This window comes from Epinephelus moara, chromosome 5 (genome assembly GCF_006386435.1).
Source record: "Epinephelus moara isolate mb chromosome 5, YSFRI_EMoa_1.0, whole genome shotgun sequence".
Lineage (NCBI taxonomy): Eukaryota > Metazoa > Chordata > Actinopteri > Perciformes > Serranidae > Epinephelus > Epinephelus moara.
Window position 1 is genome coordinate 39,067,264 of NC_065510.1, and position 18,576 is coordinate 39,085,839.

An 18,576-nucleotide genomic window follows, 5' to 3' on the forward strand; every position below is an offset into this window, starting at 1 on the left:
TGTGACATCACAGAGTCACATGTCACTGTAAAAGGTCTTGTCCAATCAAGTTTTGGGACTTGAGTCTCACTGAGGTGTGAGGTGAGATCTCCTGTGGAGATGGGTGTCGCATAGCCCTCTTTGTTTGAAGACAAAGAGCATGCAGAGGAAAAAGCCTTTAAATTGTCCAGTGATGATTTTACCAAATGATAAACCATCTGTGGTCCTGTGAATCCCAACACACCTAAAAAAATAAGCGTGTCACAGCCTCTTCAAGTAAGTAATGTTGGTCTCCAATTTGGGGGCAAAGCATAACTTTGTCAGTTAGGATGAGCATTGTAAGTGAACGTGTATGTCAAATTATGAAGTGGTAGGTATCGTTTGTCAGTTTCGTATGTTCAAGGACCGCGTGTCAATTTATGCTTGTTAGTTGCACTGCGTCTTTACAAAATACCTTTCCGTTTTCACAGGAAATTAACAGTTTCTGCTCTTTTAAAAATAAACTTACAATGTACATAAACACTTTGTTTTTAGTTTTATTTCCTTAGGTTTAAGCGACAAAAGCATGTGGTTAGGCTCAGAAAAAAACATCATTGCTTGGCTTGAAATGAACTAACATACATCATGAGGCATACGTCACTGCCACACCATGCCTCACATACTAGCACGCTATATTGTTAGCAAAATAACTCCATTAACTTTTGGTTTTACACGGTCAACGAAGAGTGGCCTCCTGGTTAAAGGTCACGAGTTTATTTGTTAGATTAACCTCTCATTGAATGGACTGTAATATAACTGAAAAGATGAGAGGTGGAAATAAGGGACACATGCATTGGATCAGGTGACTAAGAACTGACAGCTAATACTGTGCATGAGGGTCTTTGAGGGCATCCAGAGTTCAAGTGGGGTTTTTAACGTGTGGTATTTTTGCCTTTGTTCGTGAGAGTGCATGCATGTGTGTGTGTGTGTGTGTGTGTGTGTGTGTGTGTGTGTGTGAAGACACTAAATGTTACTTTTAGACTTGGCCTGATTCCTATCTGGACTGTCAGATGCTGGATTGGCTTCCAGACTATGAGTTTTAGCCAAGAAATCATTTCTCTCATACTTTATTATTTATACTGAGTATTAATTAGTTCAACAGATCTGATTTATAACTCTATTACCCTCAGCATATGGATACAGGAGGTGATTAATAAAACAGTGTGTGTTTTTGAAAAGTTTTATTTATTACCAGTATATTACACTGATCACACACAGTCTCATCAAACTCATCTGACATTTTCAAATGCCTATCAAAGTTCTGAAGAGGGAAACTTTTTCATCTCCAATTGTGCAGTCATTTGTCACTGTCTCAGGCGGTAGATTTTGCAACCCAGAACTAGTTATAATTTTCCCTGCAATTGACAATAAAACCCTTGAGAAAAGTCATTCCGACAGAGTATACCTCTCGGTATATATTCCAAAATATAAGTGGATTCAGAAAATCAGTAAATCAGAATCTAGAATGACTGTCTCACGTTTAATATACCACCAAAATCCCTGCAGTTTTGGATAATCCCAAAAATATATGTATAGTATGTGTTTTTAATTTTGAGGAAAGGAATAAAACTATAAAAAAATAATAAACAGTGTAGAGTAACAGGATTTTATTGGTAATATGTGCCAAAGAGTAACAGCTTGTTGTTAGTCATCAGTCTGCCATGATGAATTTCATTTCATTGAAGATTAGTTGTTTACAGATGATTACACCATTTGATTTATTTAATAAAACTCAGTCTTTTTTTTTTTTCTATCACCTGCCCCTGGCATGACTTTATCCTAACTTTAATCTTCACCCGCTGAAGCCAAGCTCTTTGTAGTTGGCCTCAATATCAGCGATGATAGCAGTCATCAGTCTCTTCAGGGCTTGCTGCCCGGGACCATCGAGTCCTGCCTTCTCCTCCATGACTTTACCAAGAATCTCTGCTATCACCTGGAGAGGAAATACCAAGATAATCACACAAACTGCTTTAAATTCAGGTTGGAGGACACAAAAAATGTAATGCAGCAGATTAACAGATTACATTTTCCCTCATATACACCATCCTCACCTTGAAGTGACCAATGGGGACCTTGTGCTGATTGGCATGAGTTTTGGACAGATTTTTAATAATTTCACCGTGGTTGCCTCTGGTCTTCAGCACCTCACCCAGTTTCGTCAGCACAGTGACACCCTGGGCAGTGAGATCTCCATTACTAGCCAGGTCAGCCTGGGACATGCCATCAAACTTGGGGAAATGATTCAGGCTTTGTGGGAACTCTTTGAATAAACTGAGAAGAAAAGGAAATGTGAGGATTCATCAGAGATAACACACAAAACAGACACTGAGCTCATGTCCTCACATTGACAAATAAAACTTACAAAAAATGTGATTTAACAGTTAGGGAAATAAATAAAAGCATCCTAAGTGGAGTTTTCCAAAATCCTGGTGACTCTGAAGCACCCGACCTACAGGAAAGAATAATCTTAACTCGTCTGAGCCTCTCACCGCCTCAAAACCAGGTTCCCAATGCCACTGTAGTCTGCCTCCACTGCAGACCAGCACTTGAGCACAACGTCATAATCAGCCATGATTGATCTAAAATAAAAGAAATAATTAATGCTAATAATAACAATAGCATACCAAAGTTCCTAGCTCACAACAAGTTCACAACAATAGCATACCAAAGTTCCTAGCTCACAACAAGTTCACACTTCTTTTTCACACATTATTTGTTACTGCTGAATGAAAGGGCAAGTCATAACCAGAAATAGGTGGATACATAAATTCAGTTGCTCTCATGGAGAATGAATCATGTGAAGTGAAACTGGATTCACTGTGAAGATGCACAGAAAAGTATTTCTCCTCATTATCTCCTCAAGGACAGTTATCTGGATTTTAATTTCTCTCCACAGTATTTTTCATGTTTATAATAGTTCTAATTTGATGACCTTGGCAATTAAAAACTGCTTTATTTCTTTACCTTTAATGAACAAAAACAGTCTTCACTGGGACATTTCTCTGCATCCAACAAATAAAAACCATGTCTCTGCCAAATTATAACCAAATACTGCTCTAATGAATCCACAATTCTGTTGTTTTTTTCTAGTTATATTTAGTCAGTAAACCCTAAATTCAATACATTTTACCAATAAATATGAATTATTCTAAGAATCGATTATACGACTGTTACCAAAAGCAGTACCTACCTGCAGAATAGTATAATATCCTTTGTGATTATGACAAATTCTTGTTGACCTGACTTACTCCCCTCACCTCTTATACTCCCTCCCTCCCTCTGTCCTGTCACACAATTTTTCCAGTCCTCCCATCCGTCTGTCTCTCTGCACGTCACTTCAAATGTCCACAACGCCTCTAATCTTAACCTAGAAATTTTTGATTCCATGTGAGTATCATCTCTGATAGGATTACATGTCGCTCTGTGAATATTATACATATATTATGTATCATAATAATATATTATATGTGAAGATTTACTTTATGTTTCATCTCACTGAGCCTTTATATGCCAGTTATCTCATCTGAATAAAGTAGATCATAGATTGAAAAGTATGCTGACTGTGTTTGGGTCAATCAAGGAGGCAAAGACAACCAGATTGCCTTCTGTTTTCCTCAGAGCTAAGTAAGTGCCGCAGTTTCCAAAGATACGAATCTCATCCACCACTCCCTTCACTGATAGCACTATCCACTTCCTGTTTTGGTTGCGCCATGGTTGACGCACGTCCTTTGTCCAACAAAAGTTATCTCAGGACACTGTTAGTATTTAGCAAGTCTAGTACCCTTAAATGCCCTTAAATTAAATTTACAGAGACCCAACAATTCCCCGATATGCAAGCAATTGACAGTGGTGGTGAGGAAAAATATCTTCTCAAGAGGCGAAAACTTCAAACAGAACCAGGCTCTATGGATGGGGGTTGCAGGAGCAAACACAAAACATATGAACGTGTAAGACGTGACAACACGAACAGAGATAGGCTACTGTCTGGGGAAGAAGCAAAGTATTCCAGAGAATAAACAAAGTGCTTAGTGCAAGAAGCCAAGTATGATTGGATCATTTAATTGTTCAATCAACAGTTTTTCTAAAGGATGTGCTGTCTGCCATGTTACATTCACAGTGATTTTACAGCAGCTAAGAGGTGCCATTAGATCCTGCATAAGCTGCACAGACTGGACTGGGTAAAAAGTATGCAGTCAAATACATTAGTCCTGCAGCAGGTCCTTCATGATATCATAATTTACACTCAGGTAGCCAAAATGACCTCACCCAGAATTGGCCTGAACTTGGCATGCCAGCTGAAATTAGCCGGGCTGTCCAGTTGCCCCACAATCAGGCCAAATCAGCTGGCCCGATTCTGGCTGCCGGCACTGCCATGACTGGGCAATTTTTTAGTGATTGTATTTTTTAGCTTGGTTTTATCCTCTATTTCATTTTGCTTAATCCTACTATATTTCTTTGTCTCTTTTCTCTTATACTTTGACCTTTTTCAAGTTTTGTGTACAGCATATTTCCTGTTTATTGTTGTAGCTATGTTTACTTGATGATAACAATTTCCTGCACTCATTCTATTTTCTGTGTATCTATATAACAATCTTATCATGTCGTGTCCTCACACTGCGTCCTCTCTCCTCGTTCTTGTATATAACTGACCGCTGTGGTAAAGACCATGAGGCCCTCTGCTGGTTAAACCGGTGAAAGGTAAGCCCCTCCTCCCCTGAGCGGGGATTGGTCCATGCCGCAGCTCACGTATCCGTTCATCCAGTAGCAGCTTCAGCGCGCATCACGTGGTTTTCAACACCCGGAAGACCGGCCTGGAAAGTCACTCATGTCAGAAGTTTTAAGCTATTTTCTCACTGTTTTACGTTTTTAAACCATCTTTTGTCCAGCTGAGGTGTCCTCCAACATGATGCAGGCTTTGAAAGGCGTCAGACATCTTCAGTCCAGTGCTATAAAACAAGCAGGTAACTCATACATCTGTCTAACGTGTCTGTTAGACTGAGGCAATTTAAAAATAACTTCACTGTGGTCAAGTACCTGTCATTAATGCCTTTTGTTGAACACAGTAGTAATACAGGCCACGTGGTGAACACAGGCAATGGGAAGACATTGATGTGACAGAGACTTTATGTTGTCATGGATTTCTTATTATGAGGATGAGAAATAGCATCAGTGTATTTATATATCTAACTTAAAAAGGCAGGTACACTGGGTTTGACATTAATGTAGGTATTATAGCCAGATTGCTTAAAAATCAAGAATCTTCATTTGTGTTATTTGTGCTGTGTTGTTCTGTAATTCAATTTATGATTGTTAATTAAGTCGTCTCTGAAGCAAAAATGCCAAACATTTCTTGGTTATACTTTCTGAATGGGGAGAATCTGCCCCATTTCCCTGTCCTCTATCATTGTAAATTAAATATCTTCGGGTTTTGGACTGTTAGTCGAACAAAACAAGCAATTTGAGGACATCATCCTCTGCTCCCAGAACTTGTGTTATACAGAGAAAAGCAATTGTTTCAGCAGTAAACAAAAGAAACTCCTTAAAGACATGGTCACAAAACTATTCTAGTGACAAGTTACATCTTCTTTTTGAAAGAGTGAGTGTATCTTTCAGTGAATATCACTGGTGAGACGAAAACTAACATTGCCACCAGACTGGATCTCGAGACGATAGACCACAGAAAAGGATACAGCCTTTCATGCGTATCACTAAACCACAGTGTCATTGTGTCCAGTTTCAGAGCTCTCCTTCCCGGTGCCATGGGGAGAAATCAAAGGGAAAGTCTGGGGTCCTGATCACGGTCGGCCTGTGCTGTGCCTGCACGGATGGGCTGACAACTGTGGCACATTCAACACCCTCATTCCCCTGCTACCCAAAGGTAAATGTTGTTCATGTGAATCTTGACGCTGCTTTAAACATCCCAATTTCAACTCTTCTCACTTATATTATTGTGCATAAAAGTTTTTCCACGTGCCTCATTTATTTCAAAAAGTAAAAAAAGTCACAGTTTTGAACCGTCAAAGCGCTCATTCACTGCCATTGAAACTGACTGCTGAACATTTCTTCATGTTCTCTAAATTACTTTATTTATACACATAGTATATGCCATATATATCAACACGTGTCAGCCAATTCCTGCTGAAGAACTTTAGCTACAAGTCAACCTTTTTGGAAAATTATACTCTGAACGAGGGCGGACATTTTCCGTGTTTTCCTCAGAACTTTCTGCTTCACACAGGTTTATGGTGTTTGTTACATGCAAATGTGTACTTTTGCTGATCTTGTTGGGCAGTTTCCTGACAATAAGAAGCTCCCTGGTACTACAGGGACAGTGGCCTCTGGACTAAGACTTGTATTTACTATTTAAATGGACCTGCCTCCCAGCTATATACTCAACAATAACGACATTTAAAGGCAAACACAGACAAGAAGCCCCCTGGTTTGTCCCTGAGTATGGCCAACTTTCCTCCAGACATCATCCCTTGCCAGAACACTGTCTGGATAATTGAGTTTGTCTAATTCGATACTACTCTCAGAAGACTACCCAGCACATGCAGGTGTATAGTGTTTGACTATTTAGACTTTACCTGAGGACAGTGTGCATCTGTGCAGTGCATCTTTTCCCTGCTGGTGCTGCCACTCAGCTGTTACAACAGCTGCCTCCCATCTAAAATGACAGGGGTTTGCACTCTTTTCTGGCCTATATTCATGATGCTGGATAATGATATTACTACCACTTCCCTTCAGCAAGACATTAGGGATTGTTTTTGTGCTGACGTGCTGTCTTTCAGCTAAAGTGAACACATTCAAATTTTCTTCAGAAATTTTTTTGTTGTTGTTTTTGTGTCCTTGAAGAGATAATGTGACAATCACTTGGTGAGACTCAGTCCTTCTCTCTGTCCTTCCTGTCAGAGTGCAGATACGTGGCAGTGGACCTGTCAGGTCACGGTTGGTCGTCGCATCGTCCTCCTGGAGTTTTCTACAATTTTCCTGGGTATCTGCTGGATGTACGCAGGGTCATTGACGGTGTGTGAGTTCAAGAAGTTGCACGACATATTTAGGCACGAATTCAAATGACACATCGATGATAGTTCAGGCAACAAGCTACATCTCTGTGGGGATGCAGTGTGTCCTGGAGCTTGGTGATAATTTGTTATTATTGGTTATCGTCTTCCAGTGGAAACACGTCTTGATTATATGAACCAAAATAAATGATTCTGAGCAGATGTAATTATAAACTGAGAGTTATTTAGATATTGAAGGGGTTTCTTTTTCCTATATTAAGAGTTATCCTGACAAATGTGTTACAGTTGAACTCAGTTTATTGCCTTGAACAGTAAATAGTAAAATTGCAGGGGCGTTGGTAGCATAGTGGATAATGTCAGCGCCCCATGCAAAGGGCTCGAATTCAGCTAGCGGCCCCCTGCTGCATGTCAGTCCCCACTCTCTCTAAGTGTATTTTATTATGTTAAAATTACTGTTTATTTAAATGGCGTCCGGTGGGTTTGATGATAGCGATTTCTGAGCTGTTCCAGATAAAATAGAAAGGATCTTTCTCTGCAACAAAAACGTCTATCACTGCAGGGAATCCTTTCCATAATGTTGTCAGACACTTACAGTAAGAATCTGAGCCTCAGTGGCAAAAACAAGCACTTTTAGTGGACATAAATTGACATGTTTCACAGCCGCTGGTTGCAGTGATCTCACTCAAAACTAGAACACTTTTTTGAAGAAGAAAAAAAGGTCAGTCTGATTAGTCACTTCGATGCAAAAACATAGGAAAATAGGGTCGAGCTTGAAAAATACCAAAGTAACCCTTTAACATTTATTTTTGTCAAATCAAAGATTTATGTTGCATACATGTGCCATTATAGTTTATTAATTCTTAAAATCAAAACTATGATTGCTATAGTGATATATTTCAATCACCCAGCTCCAGTGCATCTGTGTTGCAGTTAAACCACATTAGCAACAATGTCTTTCAAGTAAAAACAGTCTCTGTGATGAGATACTGAACCAGGTTGATGATCTGTGAAATTACTCCTACAGCTCTGCAGTGGAGCAAATTCTCCATCATAGGCCACAGCATGGGTGAGTGCAGCTTTACAGCAGAATTAGAGCAATTACAATGCTTGTGGTATATTTATATGTACATTTCATTTTTTTTTTTTTTTTTTTTTGAATTTCAGGTGGTAACATTGCTGGAATGGTAAGTGACAGTGTCATGACAGGCCACTGTTTTCACATGATACACATGCTGTCTCTGTAGAGAGTATTTTGCTGTACAGTGTGTTATTCAGTAACTATATTGTGTTTTCCACAGTTCAGTTCACTGTATCCTGAGATGGTGGATGCTCTTGTTTTGCTGGACTCATATGGATTCTTACCCACAGATCCGGTAATTAAACAGTTTTTTTTTTTAAATAAATCAGAATAGACTGCAGTTACTACAGAGCTGTAATTTGTTTAGTTAAGGGTGAAGAAAAACATAATCTGCTTTGAAATTGTGTTTCAAAATCTTATTACATTTTTTTACGCCAGGCTTCACAACAATTTCATAAGTCCTCCCACATGTTAAGAATTTATTGTTGCATTAGGCGGTTTTAAGAAAAAAACAATAACAAAAAGAGATATATGTGCAGCCCTTTATAATAATAAACAATTCTAGGTTTTATCGTCCATACTGGCTTTCCATCATGCTTTAATACTTTCCTTTGTGTGATCATGAACATGTGGTGTTTAACCCTTTGAAACCTGAGCGAATTGGCTTGATTTTTTTCAAAAACCTGAGAAGGCAAATGAGCAACAAAAGAAGACATGACCCCAAAAATTTGCAAGAAATTAGTAAAAAGGGAAAATTTGAAATATGAAAATTAGTTTAAAACAAAAGAAAAAAGAAAAAAAAATTCAAAGCATGAAAATTAGTAAAACTAAAAGAAAGGGAAGAAAGTTAAAAACAAACACACAAGGACATGACCTGGAAAAAAAGTGCTTAAAAATTATAAGAATTCTGTAACATCATTATAAATACAGTTTTTCCCTACGTTTTTTTCTTTTTTCCCTTTTTAAAAAATAATATTCTAAATCTGTACATTTTTGCAATATGTGGGGCATTTCTTACAAGTTGCTCTTTGCCTTTTTTCCCATGTTTTTGAAAGAAATCGCACCGACATGGTCAGGGTTCAAAGGTTTAAATACTTGCGAAAGGCACCTGCTGGCAGCACAAGAAAAGTGATGTTGCTGCAAGTTTCAAAGGGTTAAAAGGTCTTTAAAAGTCTTACATTTAAGTGGGTGAAGCCTGCAGAAACCCATCGCTCCACCAAACATGCAGAGCAGTATGTACAAAGGAGAAGGAAAGACGAGTTGCTCAGCTATAGAGTTCAAATTTACTGTTGGAAAAAAAACAGTGTTGCAGGAGCTCCTGTCTGGAGAGAGCAACGTCTGTCTGTAGTGCCCCCAGATAATCTGAGTATAAGACCCCCGAACTCTCTACAAGACTGTACGACTTCATAACAATTTCTAATGAATTCTGGATTGTGAGTAAATGGAAAAAATGTGTAGGTCGCTTGACATTTTGAAAGGCATCACATTTAATAAATGCTTTTGTCACCAGTGTAATTAAATCTGACACAGTTTTGTCCTTTGGGTCAGTGCGAACTGCGAAGCGTTCATTTAATGTTATTGCCTGACTCCATAATATTCCAGAGCTGTGCTGTACTATCCACTCTTGTCAGTAGTTCTGAATTGCTTCATTGATCATTTATCTGTTTTCTTGCAGAAAGAAATGCTTGAAGTAATGAGGCAGGGGACGGATCAGATGATTGAGTATGAAAAAATGACGAGAGAGAAGACGAGGAGAGTCTACACTTATGAAAATGCAGTAGAGAGGTGTTACACCTTCCTATTCATGTTGCTTTTAAAATACTACTGCATATCCACTTATCCAGTGATGTGAGTGTTTTCTTATGAAGCCTTTAATTTCTTTCAGGCTGTTGGCTGCAAACCCAACTCTGTCTGAACACTCTGTGCGCATCCTTTTAGAGCGAGGTATAGTTGAAGTTGAAGGAGGTACGTCTTTATCTTCCCCTTCCCCTCTGCTTTTATGTTGATCCTGGGCTCTCCTCTTAGAGCAGAATGAGATAACTCTCTGGATAAATTCTGAATGTATTTTTCTGTTGCAGGTGTGGCCTTTACCAGAGACTTTCGGATTAATCTGGTAGGTTTTTGTTGAACTACGCCAACTGAGTGTCGTATGCAGCCCATAAAATGTGTGTACAGTACTGTATATGTATTGTTTGACTGTTGTTTTCAGAAAAATACATCGCGCATCAGTTTTGAGCAGGCTCTGGAATTGCAGTCGGGGATACAAGCCCCCGTTTTAGTTGTTATGTAAGTTTTTCTTCCACTTCACATTTCCCTATTACATGTACCAATCTCAGCGCAATGAAAAATATACCTCACCAATATACACACAATCTTTTTCTTGTCTTTCTTCTTGTCTTTCCAGAGCAGAGGACGGCTTTGAGAAACTATTTGTGAAACCAGAGCATAGACCATTTACATCAGCAATTCTCCAGGCCTATAGGGACAGAAATGTGAGTGTGTTTTTACAGCGTTTGTGTAAAATACGTACGCTTGCATCTTGGTGTTTATTTTTAGCCGTTAAGCCTGTGTGTGTGTAATTGTGCCTAGTAGACAGACAGGCAGGCAGACAGACAGACAGAGGGCTGCACAGATGCAAAAGTAGCTGCGTAGTGTGAGCTCAGTGTCTCAGAGGCAGCAGAAATCTTTATAGCTGTGAACCTCAAACACTGACCTACATACTGGAGCTCGGTCAAGTGCTGCTGATGAGAGAGAAAACAAAAGACGCGCATCAACTTAGCATCTCCAGTGATTGTCTCTTTCCAAGTTAGCTGGTGATAATAACAATAAAAATCAGCTACTGTACAACAGAGGAGAGTTTGGGATGTCAGAATACTAATGATTTTAGAGCGGCTATAATCAGTATTTCTATAATAATATCAATGAAATGAAATGAAAAGAGTCCCTCGTAGTGATGGACTGAGATAGAATTATCACCTGAATGTGAAGCTCCTCTCTGCTTTACTGAGCTTTATAGAAAGTGCCAGCTCATTGTTTAGCTGTCATGCAAAGGGTTCAGTTGCGGGTAGCACACTGAATTTTACCTCGATTGGAGCATTTGTTCAGAGCCCAGGTAGCTGTTGTTTTTTTCTGGGCTTGAAGCGTGAACAATGACGACATCAGTGGGCGTGTCATATTCTACAGGTTGTGAAGAGGATGAAGTCTTGCATGTAATAGTCTTCTTCAACATCTTATCATAAATAGCTGGTCCATGCTCAATATGTGCCCGGTATAGCCTCTTTCAATATAAGGTGCATTGCCTTCATTTCTCAAAAGTCAAACTCTGAAATGTTCTCAGATGTTGATTCCACTTGTGACAGGCGCAGACTTTCTCCTGCACCCTTAGCACACTCATTCTGACTGAGTCCTAATTTGCACACTTTTTGGGGTTCGATCCTCAAAACACTGTCAGATATTTTTAAAATGAAAATTTACCCAGATCCTTTGACAGCTGTTTTGGCATAGCAGGAGAGGGAAATAAGAATCTTTAAAGATCAAAACTCAAAATAATGAGATTTGTCACTTTATTAGCATGGAGATAAATCCTTCTCCACTGGAAGAACCCTCATCCACTGAGCTGGACTCAGTGGTTGAGGAAAGTGATGCAGAATTTCAAACTTGAGAAACTTAGGTTCACATTAAATGGCTCTTCTGATAGATTAATGAGAAAATTGAATCCATTTATGGAATATTAAAAAGCTAGACTCTAAGCACCCACTTTATTGATTGACTCGAAGTAAGCCACATTTACTTTTGTTCTACATCCTGCCTCGAGATCCAGTCCTTGAAATCACAAACAGGATTGGTGACAAGGGACAACCCTGGCGGAAGTCAACACCAGCCGAAAGCATGTTTGACTTTACGCCAAGTATGCGGACACAGCTCTCACTATGGGCATACAGGGACCAGATGGCTCGTAGCAGTGAGTCCGGTACCCGATACTCTCGCAGTACCCCCCACAAGACCCTCCGAGGGAAGCAGATGTAAGCCCTCTCCAAGTCCACAAAGCGCATGTAGACTGGATGGGCAAATGACTGGATGTACATGTAGACTGGATGGGTAAACGAATACCCTCCTGATTCTTGGAGGGGATATAGCATTGCTGGGTAGAGGGATGTTTGGAATGCTTTGCTTGGTCTGCTGCCCCCGTGATTTGGCCTCGGATAAGCGGATGGATGGATGGATGGATGGATGGATGGATGCTATATAGCAGTTTATATGTTGTTAAAAAAACACTAAAAATATGTTTTAAAAAAAACAGGGCTGCTTCATCAGCTCGCACCAAGGTTCCAAGAATCCTGAACAGAAAAGGTTCAAGGACCAGAGTTAATCTGGTGGAAAAGGGGTATCAGTGTCATTTCTAGCAGCAGCAGGCAGCTGTTTTCAGTCAGCTCTAAAAAACTGACTGTACACCAATTGCTCAGCACCAAACATCAGACAGACTCAGTGAGAGGAGATCTAGTGAACAGCTAAGCTAAAGAGCTAGATATTTCCCACAGGAGTTAGATGGAGACCAAACACAAAGCTAAAGCAGTGAAAATTGGACATACATTATTCATGTGGACACAAACACGACTCCAAATCAGTGTTGCTCTGTAACAGCTGAATGTGTAAATAAGCAACTGTTTGCAAACAATGTTATCATATCAACTTAAAAAGTAGATGATGTGTCAATGTTGTGCTCACAACTTGTTTGTACTGCCCTTAAATTAATCCAAAACATCCTGACTGCCCCCTGGTGGCTGGCTGCAGAATAGGTCAGAAACCCCTCCATGTTGGAGGGTGGGCCACGTCAAACACATTTTTCACAAAGATGGCTTCTGTCATTTTAGGTAGTTAGGGGGTGCTTATGTATGTTCAAGTATTAATTTTTCTGCTAAGTTTGGTTTAAATTAATTATTTGATGCTATAAAAAAAGGGGTTTAATGTCATGATTGACAGCTGTGTGTGCCAATCGGTGTGCTCGGGATCAATGCAGCTGCTTGCAATTGGGTCAGATGGCGGGAACTCAATACCACAGAGATCACTTCTGCACAGTCTCTGGCTCCAAATGATGTTATCAGCTCAAGATGGCAGCGGCTGTACCTGTGATATTTTGGCTTCATTTTTGTACAGTGGGAGGCGTTTCATCCATCTAGATTTACAATCATTGCCTACACTAATATCTCTCACACTCATCTTTTTGTTTCTTTCTTTCAGCACTCGGTGGTGGTGACGATACCAGGCGATCATCACATCCATCTGAATAACCCTGAAGTCGTTGCTCCACTTGTGTCTGACTTCCTGCTGACCAAACTGTTGAAACAGACAGCTAAACAAACAGAAAAACAGGCCTCAGTGTCATAGCAAACACACATACACACACACAAACACGCACACACATCAGTTTTGCCTTAAGTCATATTTCACTTCTGGTGAAAACAATTATTTAACGTGTATTTATACTTAACAGTTTACACTCAACTTGGGAGCTTAAATCTGTCAAACAGCTATCGTAGCATCAAATCATTTAGGTTCATTTTAGTTTTGGTGGACTCCTAAATTATTTAAAGCAGCTGTGCGTAACTTTATGTTTTCGTTGATTATAGCGCCCTTTTGGTCTAAGCGGTATCACACCCACACCCTGGTGTCATAAAATCTCGACTGCAACCGGCAATTACCGCATGCATTTGTTTTGGAGAGCAAGAGGATTAATGTTACTAACGTTCTTATAAACTGAGGACAACTGCCTGCTGTATATTCGTGTTCATGGTCACAGTCACAGATAATTTTGTGGCGTTTGTTGTAACGTTACTAGACAAAAGCGGTTCACACCAGCTAACATTACATTTAGCTTGCTTATAACTTCCATGTCGTCATATATTGAAGTGAAACAACGTCTAACAAGTTGCGGTATATTCTCTAAATATAAACAAAAATTACATACCTGTCGATTAGGAAAAGGGCCAACTCTGGATCAGTTTTAAAACCTTTCAATTCTCTCAGCTCTCTCCACTTGGTGAATGCCCGACCGAGGTTTACACGCGTTTGGGCTCGAGCCCTATCACTGTCCCGTTTAGCTTTCTTCAGTTCTTCTGTTCTTTTTCTTTTTCTTTTTCTTTTTCTTTTAGATGGTGCTCCTTCGTTATCCGCCATGACATCAAAAGGACAACCAAGTCCTTATACATGCATCTCTGGTAAAACTGTTAGGTGTTCAGCAATGCCCGTTGTGTACCACTTACTTGAAGAACACTCTCTGTAAACACGGCTCCTTCTTCTTCTGTTTGTTTAATGGCCGCTACAGGCGTGCAGAATTACTTCCGCCTCCGGGTGCTGTATTCTGGTTTGCTGACATGACATCAAAAGTACAACCAAGTCCTCATAGATACATCTCTGGTAAAACTGTTAGGTGGTATGTGTTCAGCAATGCCCGTTGCGTACTGCTTACTCGAAGAACACTGTAAACACGGCTCCTTCTTCTTCTGTGGTTTAATTGCTGCGGGCCGCTGCGGGCAAGCAGAATCACTTCCGCCTCGGGTGCCGTATTCTGGTTTGCTGACTTCCGCTGTGTGTCCGACCCGACCGAGGCTACGCTAAATAGCCATATAGAGAAAGGCTTTTTTGTCGCTGTTGGGTTCAAATAAATATGCGGATCTTCAAGGGGGGGTGATACGAACTAGGGACAGTTTTATAAATGGTAAAAAGTTCCGCACAGCTGCTTTAATGTTTGTTAATAGATATTGATGTGTATTATTGTTGAGTGTCAGTGCCATTGTGGGTAAAATGAGCCATGTTTTACACCAAGCTGCTTCTCTTTAACTCCAGATGGTCGGTAAGATGTTGAGTAAGATGAGAGAGACAGATCAGCCAAAAAACAAAAACAGCCAAATTAGTGTTCTGGCACAGTTTGTATCTTTTGCTTTTTGATCCAGTGAATAGATATCCCTCGGTTCAGTGGATTCATATGAAGTCTGTGTTGGACAGATGTTATCCTTTGTGCTGACAAGAGTCAACAACTGGCTTTCATGTGGTGTTTTGTGTGTGATGAGGATGGCATGATACATTAAGAGACATTAGCCTAAAGGAGTACTCCACCTTTGGGCGTTACACTCCTGAAACCTTGTTGAACTCACAAGTTGTCAAAACCTGGCGCCTATATTACCCACAGTGCAACTCACAGACATTGCCTTTAGTTGAATGTTAACTTAACCAGTGGAACAGAAGGATAAATAGAAAAGCTGACAATGGAGGGACTTTGGTCAATAATGCTCAATGTAAACTGCAGGTTCATTTTAACGTGGTGTTAGATTAAATGTCACAGGGTTATTTAAGCCTCTCAGATCCAAATGACTAGGAATGTAAGGCAAGACAAGTTTCAGAGTTGTATACACACAATTTAACTTAAATGGACAGTTTCAGAAAAGTAATGTCTTTCTCTGTCCTCTAAGGTTGAAAGACATATCTTTTTCACCTCTGACAAGTGTGGTCAGAAGTGTGTTTTGTTGCACCTGAATATACACACAACCATGACAGCACTGGGTCCTGAGGGACACCTGTACATCACTGCAGCAAGGTGATAAGCTAAAACACTGAAGGTCAGCAAAGACAAGATTTTCAGGGGGTGTTAAAGGATTACTGCACCCCCCACATGATCAGATTTGTGTATCGGTTACTTCCCCTGTGTTACCTTGAATTGATGAAAACTTAGTTATTCTTGCATGCTTCCAATGGGAACAAAGAATCTAAAAACAGAGAAAATTATTGATAAATTGAATCATAGGGGACTGTGTTTCACAGCAGCAAACTGTAACCAAACATCTGTTTACAAACTGTCACACAACTCGTGCAGTGTAATCCACGTCTCATTTATCCAGACGTATGCTCAGTACTTACCAAACAAACAGCCTGTTCTGACAAGTAAAACTTATCTATGCTCTCGTCAAAGCCAGACAAAAACAGTAAAGTTACCTCGTTGAACAAGGGAGGTGCTTGTCTACTGCTGCCTCGATCACTTAGTTTGGGTTACCGTGTAACTTTGATGTTTTAAAGGATCAGTTGGAATTTACACAATAACACAAGCTCCCAATTGAGGCAGCAAAGTAAACGTACTGTTTTTGTCAGTGGAGTCTGGCTTTGAAGAGAGCGTAGATAAATTTTACTTTTAGTTCAGTAACCTATCAGATAGGGCCGTCTGTTTGGGAAGTACTGAGCATACATCTGAATAAACAAGACTTGGATTATACTGCATGAGTTGTGTGAGAGTTTGTAAAAAGATCATTCAATATAATATTGCTGCTGAGAAAAGCAAAGTTTTCTTCACAAGTTAACATGACATGGGGTGAGTAATTAAAATACAGATGGTCATATGGGGAGTGAAGTATTCCTTTATGTTACCTCTAAATAAAATGGTGTGAAAGTATATAATATTTTTTTTAATGACAGTGTGAGAACAATGAGACATCTTGCCTCTCTCATTTAGAACAAAAAAAGTAACACCTCTCAATACAATCTAGTCCAGCACAACCTCACCTGTAACAATAACCTCAATAATGAATTGGATTTACACTTTTCTGACAGTGCCACCACAGATGTTTAGCTTTAGATGTTGTGGCTGAGCTGCTGTGTTGGACTGCATTCGATTGTACAGATGTGCCTAATAAAGTTCTTGTTAGTGTTCGAGGCTGCTGAACTCTGTTTGGTGCTCTCCTGCCGTCCTGCAGTACAGACTGCTGTGTATTTGCAGGCAGTAGTTTTATCACCTTGTAGCTGCTATCTTTGAGGATTGTTTGAAATGCACTGTGGCAGCTCAGGTGTCTTAGAAGTCTGCTGCCTGTTGTAAATATTTTAGCAGTTACACAATTTCTCTGAAGTGTGTGTGTGTGTGTCCTCATGTTTAATCTCAAAGTTAGTGAGCTGTGGGAGAAAGAGTGTGTACCTGAGTGCCACAGAGAGCAGAGGATGAATCTCAACAAGTGCACAATAGTTTCACAGTATCTTTTTTACTGCTTGTTTTCGGTAATAAAGCAGTTAAACTATGTTAAGAATGACTTAATTTTGGAGGATTATGTTGGAAATCTACAAAACTACACTTCCTTAAATCTTAAGCAATAATTTAATCTTTGATTATTTAACCTTTTACTACTGTCATCGTCTGTTGTCATCATTTGTTTTTCTGTGATCTAATTTTAAATATTAAAAGTATTCATATTTATAATGTGTTTTACAGGCTGTCTGGTGTAAATATTTACCCATGAAAATAATTCATGACATTTGCATAAAATTTCCTTTTCTCTAAAATGTCAAAATGCAGAAAAATTGCACATTTTGCATTTGTGCAGACTTTGCGTTTTGTGATATCCATCCAATAAATCTTTAAAGAAACATGCAGTGGTTTGACAGCTGTTTAAGGGATGTGGACAGTTATATGTATTTTAAACAAAATCTTGGAGCACAGAAGAACTTTTAGGAGAGGAAAAACAATGTAGTTATCCTGGATAATTGTTACAGATGTGTAAAATACAGCTACAGTGGCCTGGAAAAATTTGTGCACCCCTGGTCAAAATTTCATTTATTATGAAAAGCTAAGCAACTAAAAGATGAGCTGATTTCCAAAAAGCAAAATGTTAATGATGACACATTCCTCTATTTTAAGCTTTTTTATTTTAATCTTTTACAGTTTCAAAATAACAAAAAAGGAAAAGGGCCCAAAGCAAAGGTTTAGTCATCCTGCATTGTCACTAATTAGTAGCGCCCCCTTTGGCAAGTATCACAGCTTCTTAATGCTTTTTGTGCTAAGTTATTTTTTTTAACTTCATCAGTCCACACGACTTATTTCCAAAAAACATCAGGCTTGTTCAAATCTTCCTTTTTGTGGTGAGGGTGCAGGAAAGGTGTACTTCTGATGACTCTTCCATGAAGGTCATATCAGTGTAGGTGTGGCTGCGCAGTAGAACAGTGCACCACCACTCCAGAGTCTGATGAATCGTCCTGCAGGTCTTTTGCAGTTAAACGGGGGTTTTGATTTGCATCTCTATCAATCCTATGAGCAGCTCTCTCAGAAAGTTTTCTTGGTCTTTCAGACCTCAACTTGACCTCCACAGTTCCTGTTAGCTGCTATTTCTTAATTACATTACAAACTGAGGAAACAGCTACCTGAAAACACTTTGCTATCTTCATATAGCTTTCTGCTGCTTTGTGGGTATCAGTTATGTTAGTTTTCAGAGTGCTGGGCAGATGTTTAGAGGAGCCCATGGCTGCTGATTGTTGGGACAAGGTTTCAGGAGGCAGAGTATTTATAAAGCTTTGAAATTTGCATCACCTCTTCTTTCATAATGATGATTGTGAACAAGCTATAACCCTGTCACAAACTGGCTCAGAGTATGTGACAAGAAGGGAGTCCACACAAAAGATTTACTTAAAACAAGCCGAATTTATTAA

The 18,576-nt window shown here is 39.5% G+C and overlaps 2 protein-coding genes across 2 annotated transcripts; one reads left to right on the forward strand and one right to left on the reverse strand.

Moving 5' to 3' along the window:
* Positions 1-1,610: 1,610 nt before the first annotated feature.
* LOC126390899 (myoglobin-like) lies at positions 1,611-3,276 on the reverse strand. Its single transcript, XM_050045401.1, has 4 exons — positions 3,209-3,276; positions 2,508-2,597; positions 2,070-2,289; positions 1,611-1,951 (listed from the first exon to the last, which is right to left on the reverse strand). The coding sequence occupies exons 2-4, from the start codon at positions 2,588-2,590 to the stop codon at positions 1,811-1,813; spliced, it is 444 nt and encodes a 147-aa protein (XP_049901358.1). The 5' UTR covers positions 2,591-2,597; positions 3,209-3,276; the 3' UTR covers positions 1,611-1,810.
* A 1,535-nt stretch (positions 3,277-4,811) lies between these two features.
* LOC126390637 (serine hydrolase-like protein) lies at positions 4,812-17,353 on the forward strand. The gene is made up of 12 exons (XM_050045031.1): positions 4,812-4,979; positions 5,753-5,896; positions 6,931-7,044; positions 8,068-8,109; positions 8,208-8,227; positions 8,342-8,416; positions 9,797-9,906; positions 10,007-10,086; positions 10,200-10,234; positions 10,331-10,407; positions 10,526-10,613; positions 13,360-17,353. The coding sequence occupies exons 1-12, from the start codon at positions 4,922-4,924 to the stop codon at positions 13,504-13,506; spliced, it is 990 nt and encodes a 329-aa protein (XP_049900988.1). The 5' UTR covers positions 4,812-4,921; the 3' UTR covers positions 13,507-17,353.
* Positions 17,354-18,576: the final 1,223 nt, after the last annotated feature.

Coding starts and splice junctions, on each gene's coding strand:
- LOC126390899 (XM_050045401.1), bottom strand. CDS start 2,590: ATGGCTGATTATGACGTTGTGCTCAAGTGCTGGTCTGCAGTGGAGGCA. Junction 2,290..2,507: donor GGGAACCTGGTTTTGAGGCG/GTGAGAGGCTCA, acceptor TTTTCTTCTCAG/TTTATTCAAAGAGTTCCCAC. Junction 1,952..2,069: donor TCCCCATTGGTCACTTCAAG/GTGAGGATGGTG, acceptor TTTCCTCTCCAG/GTGATAGCAGAGATTCTTGG.
- LOC126390637 (XM_050045031.1), top strand. CDS start 4,922: ATGATGCAGGCTTTGAAAGGCGTCAGACATCTTCAGTCCAGTGCTATA. Junction 7,045..8,067: donor TGTACGCAGGGTCATTGACG/GTGTGTGAGTTC, acceptor TTACTCCTACAG/CTCTGCAGTGGAGCAAATTC. Junction 10,235..10,330: donor GAGACTTTCGGATTAATCTG/GTAGGTTTTTGT, acceptor TGTTGTTTTCAG/AAAAATACATCGCGCATCAG.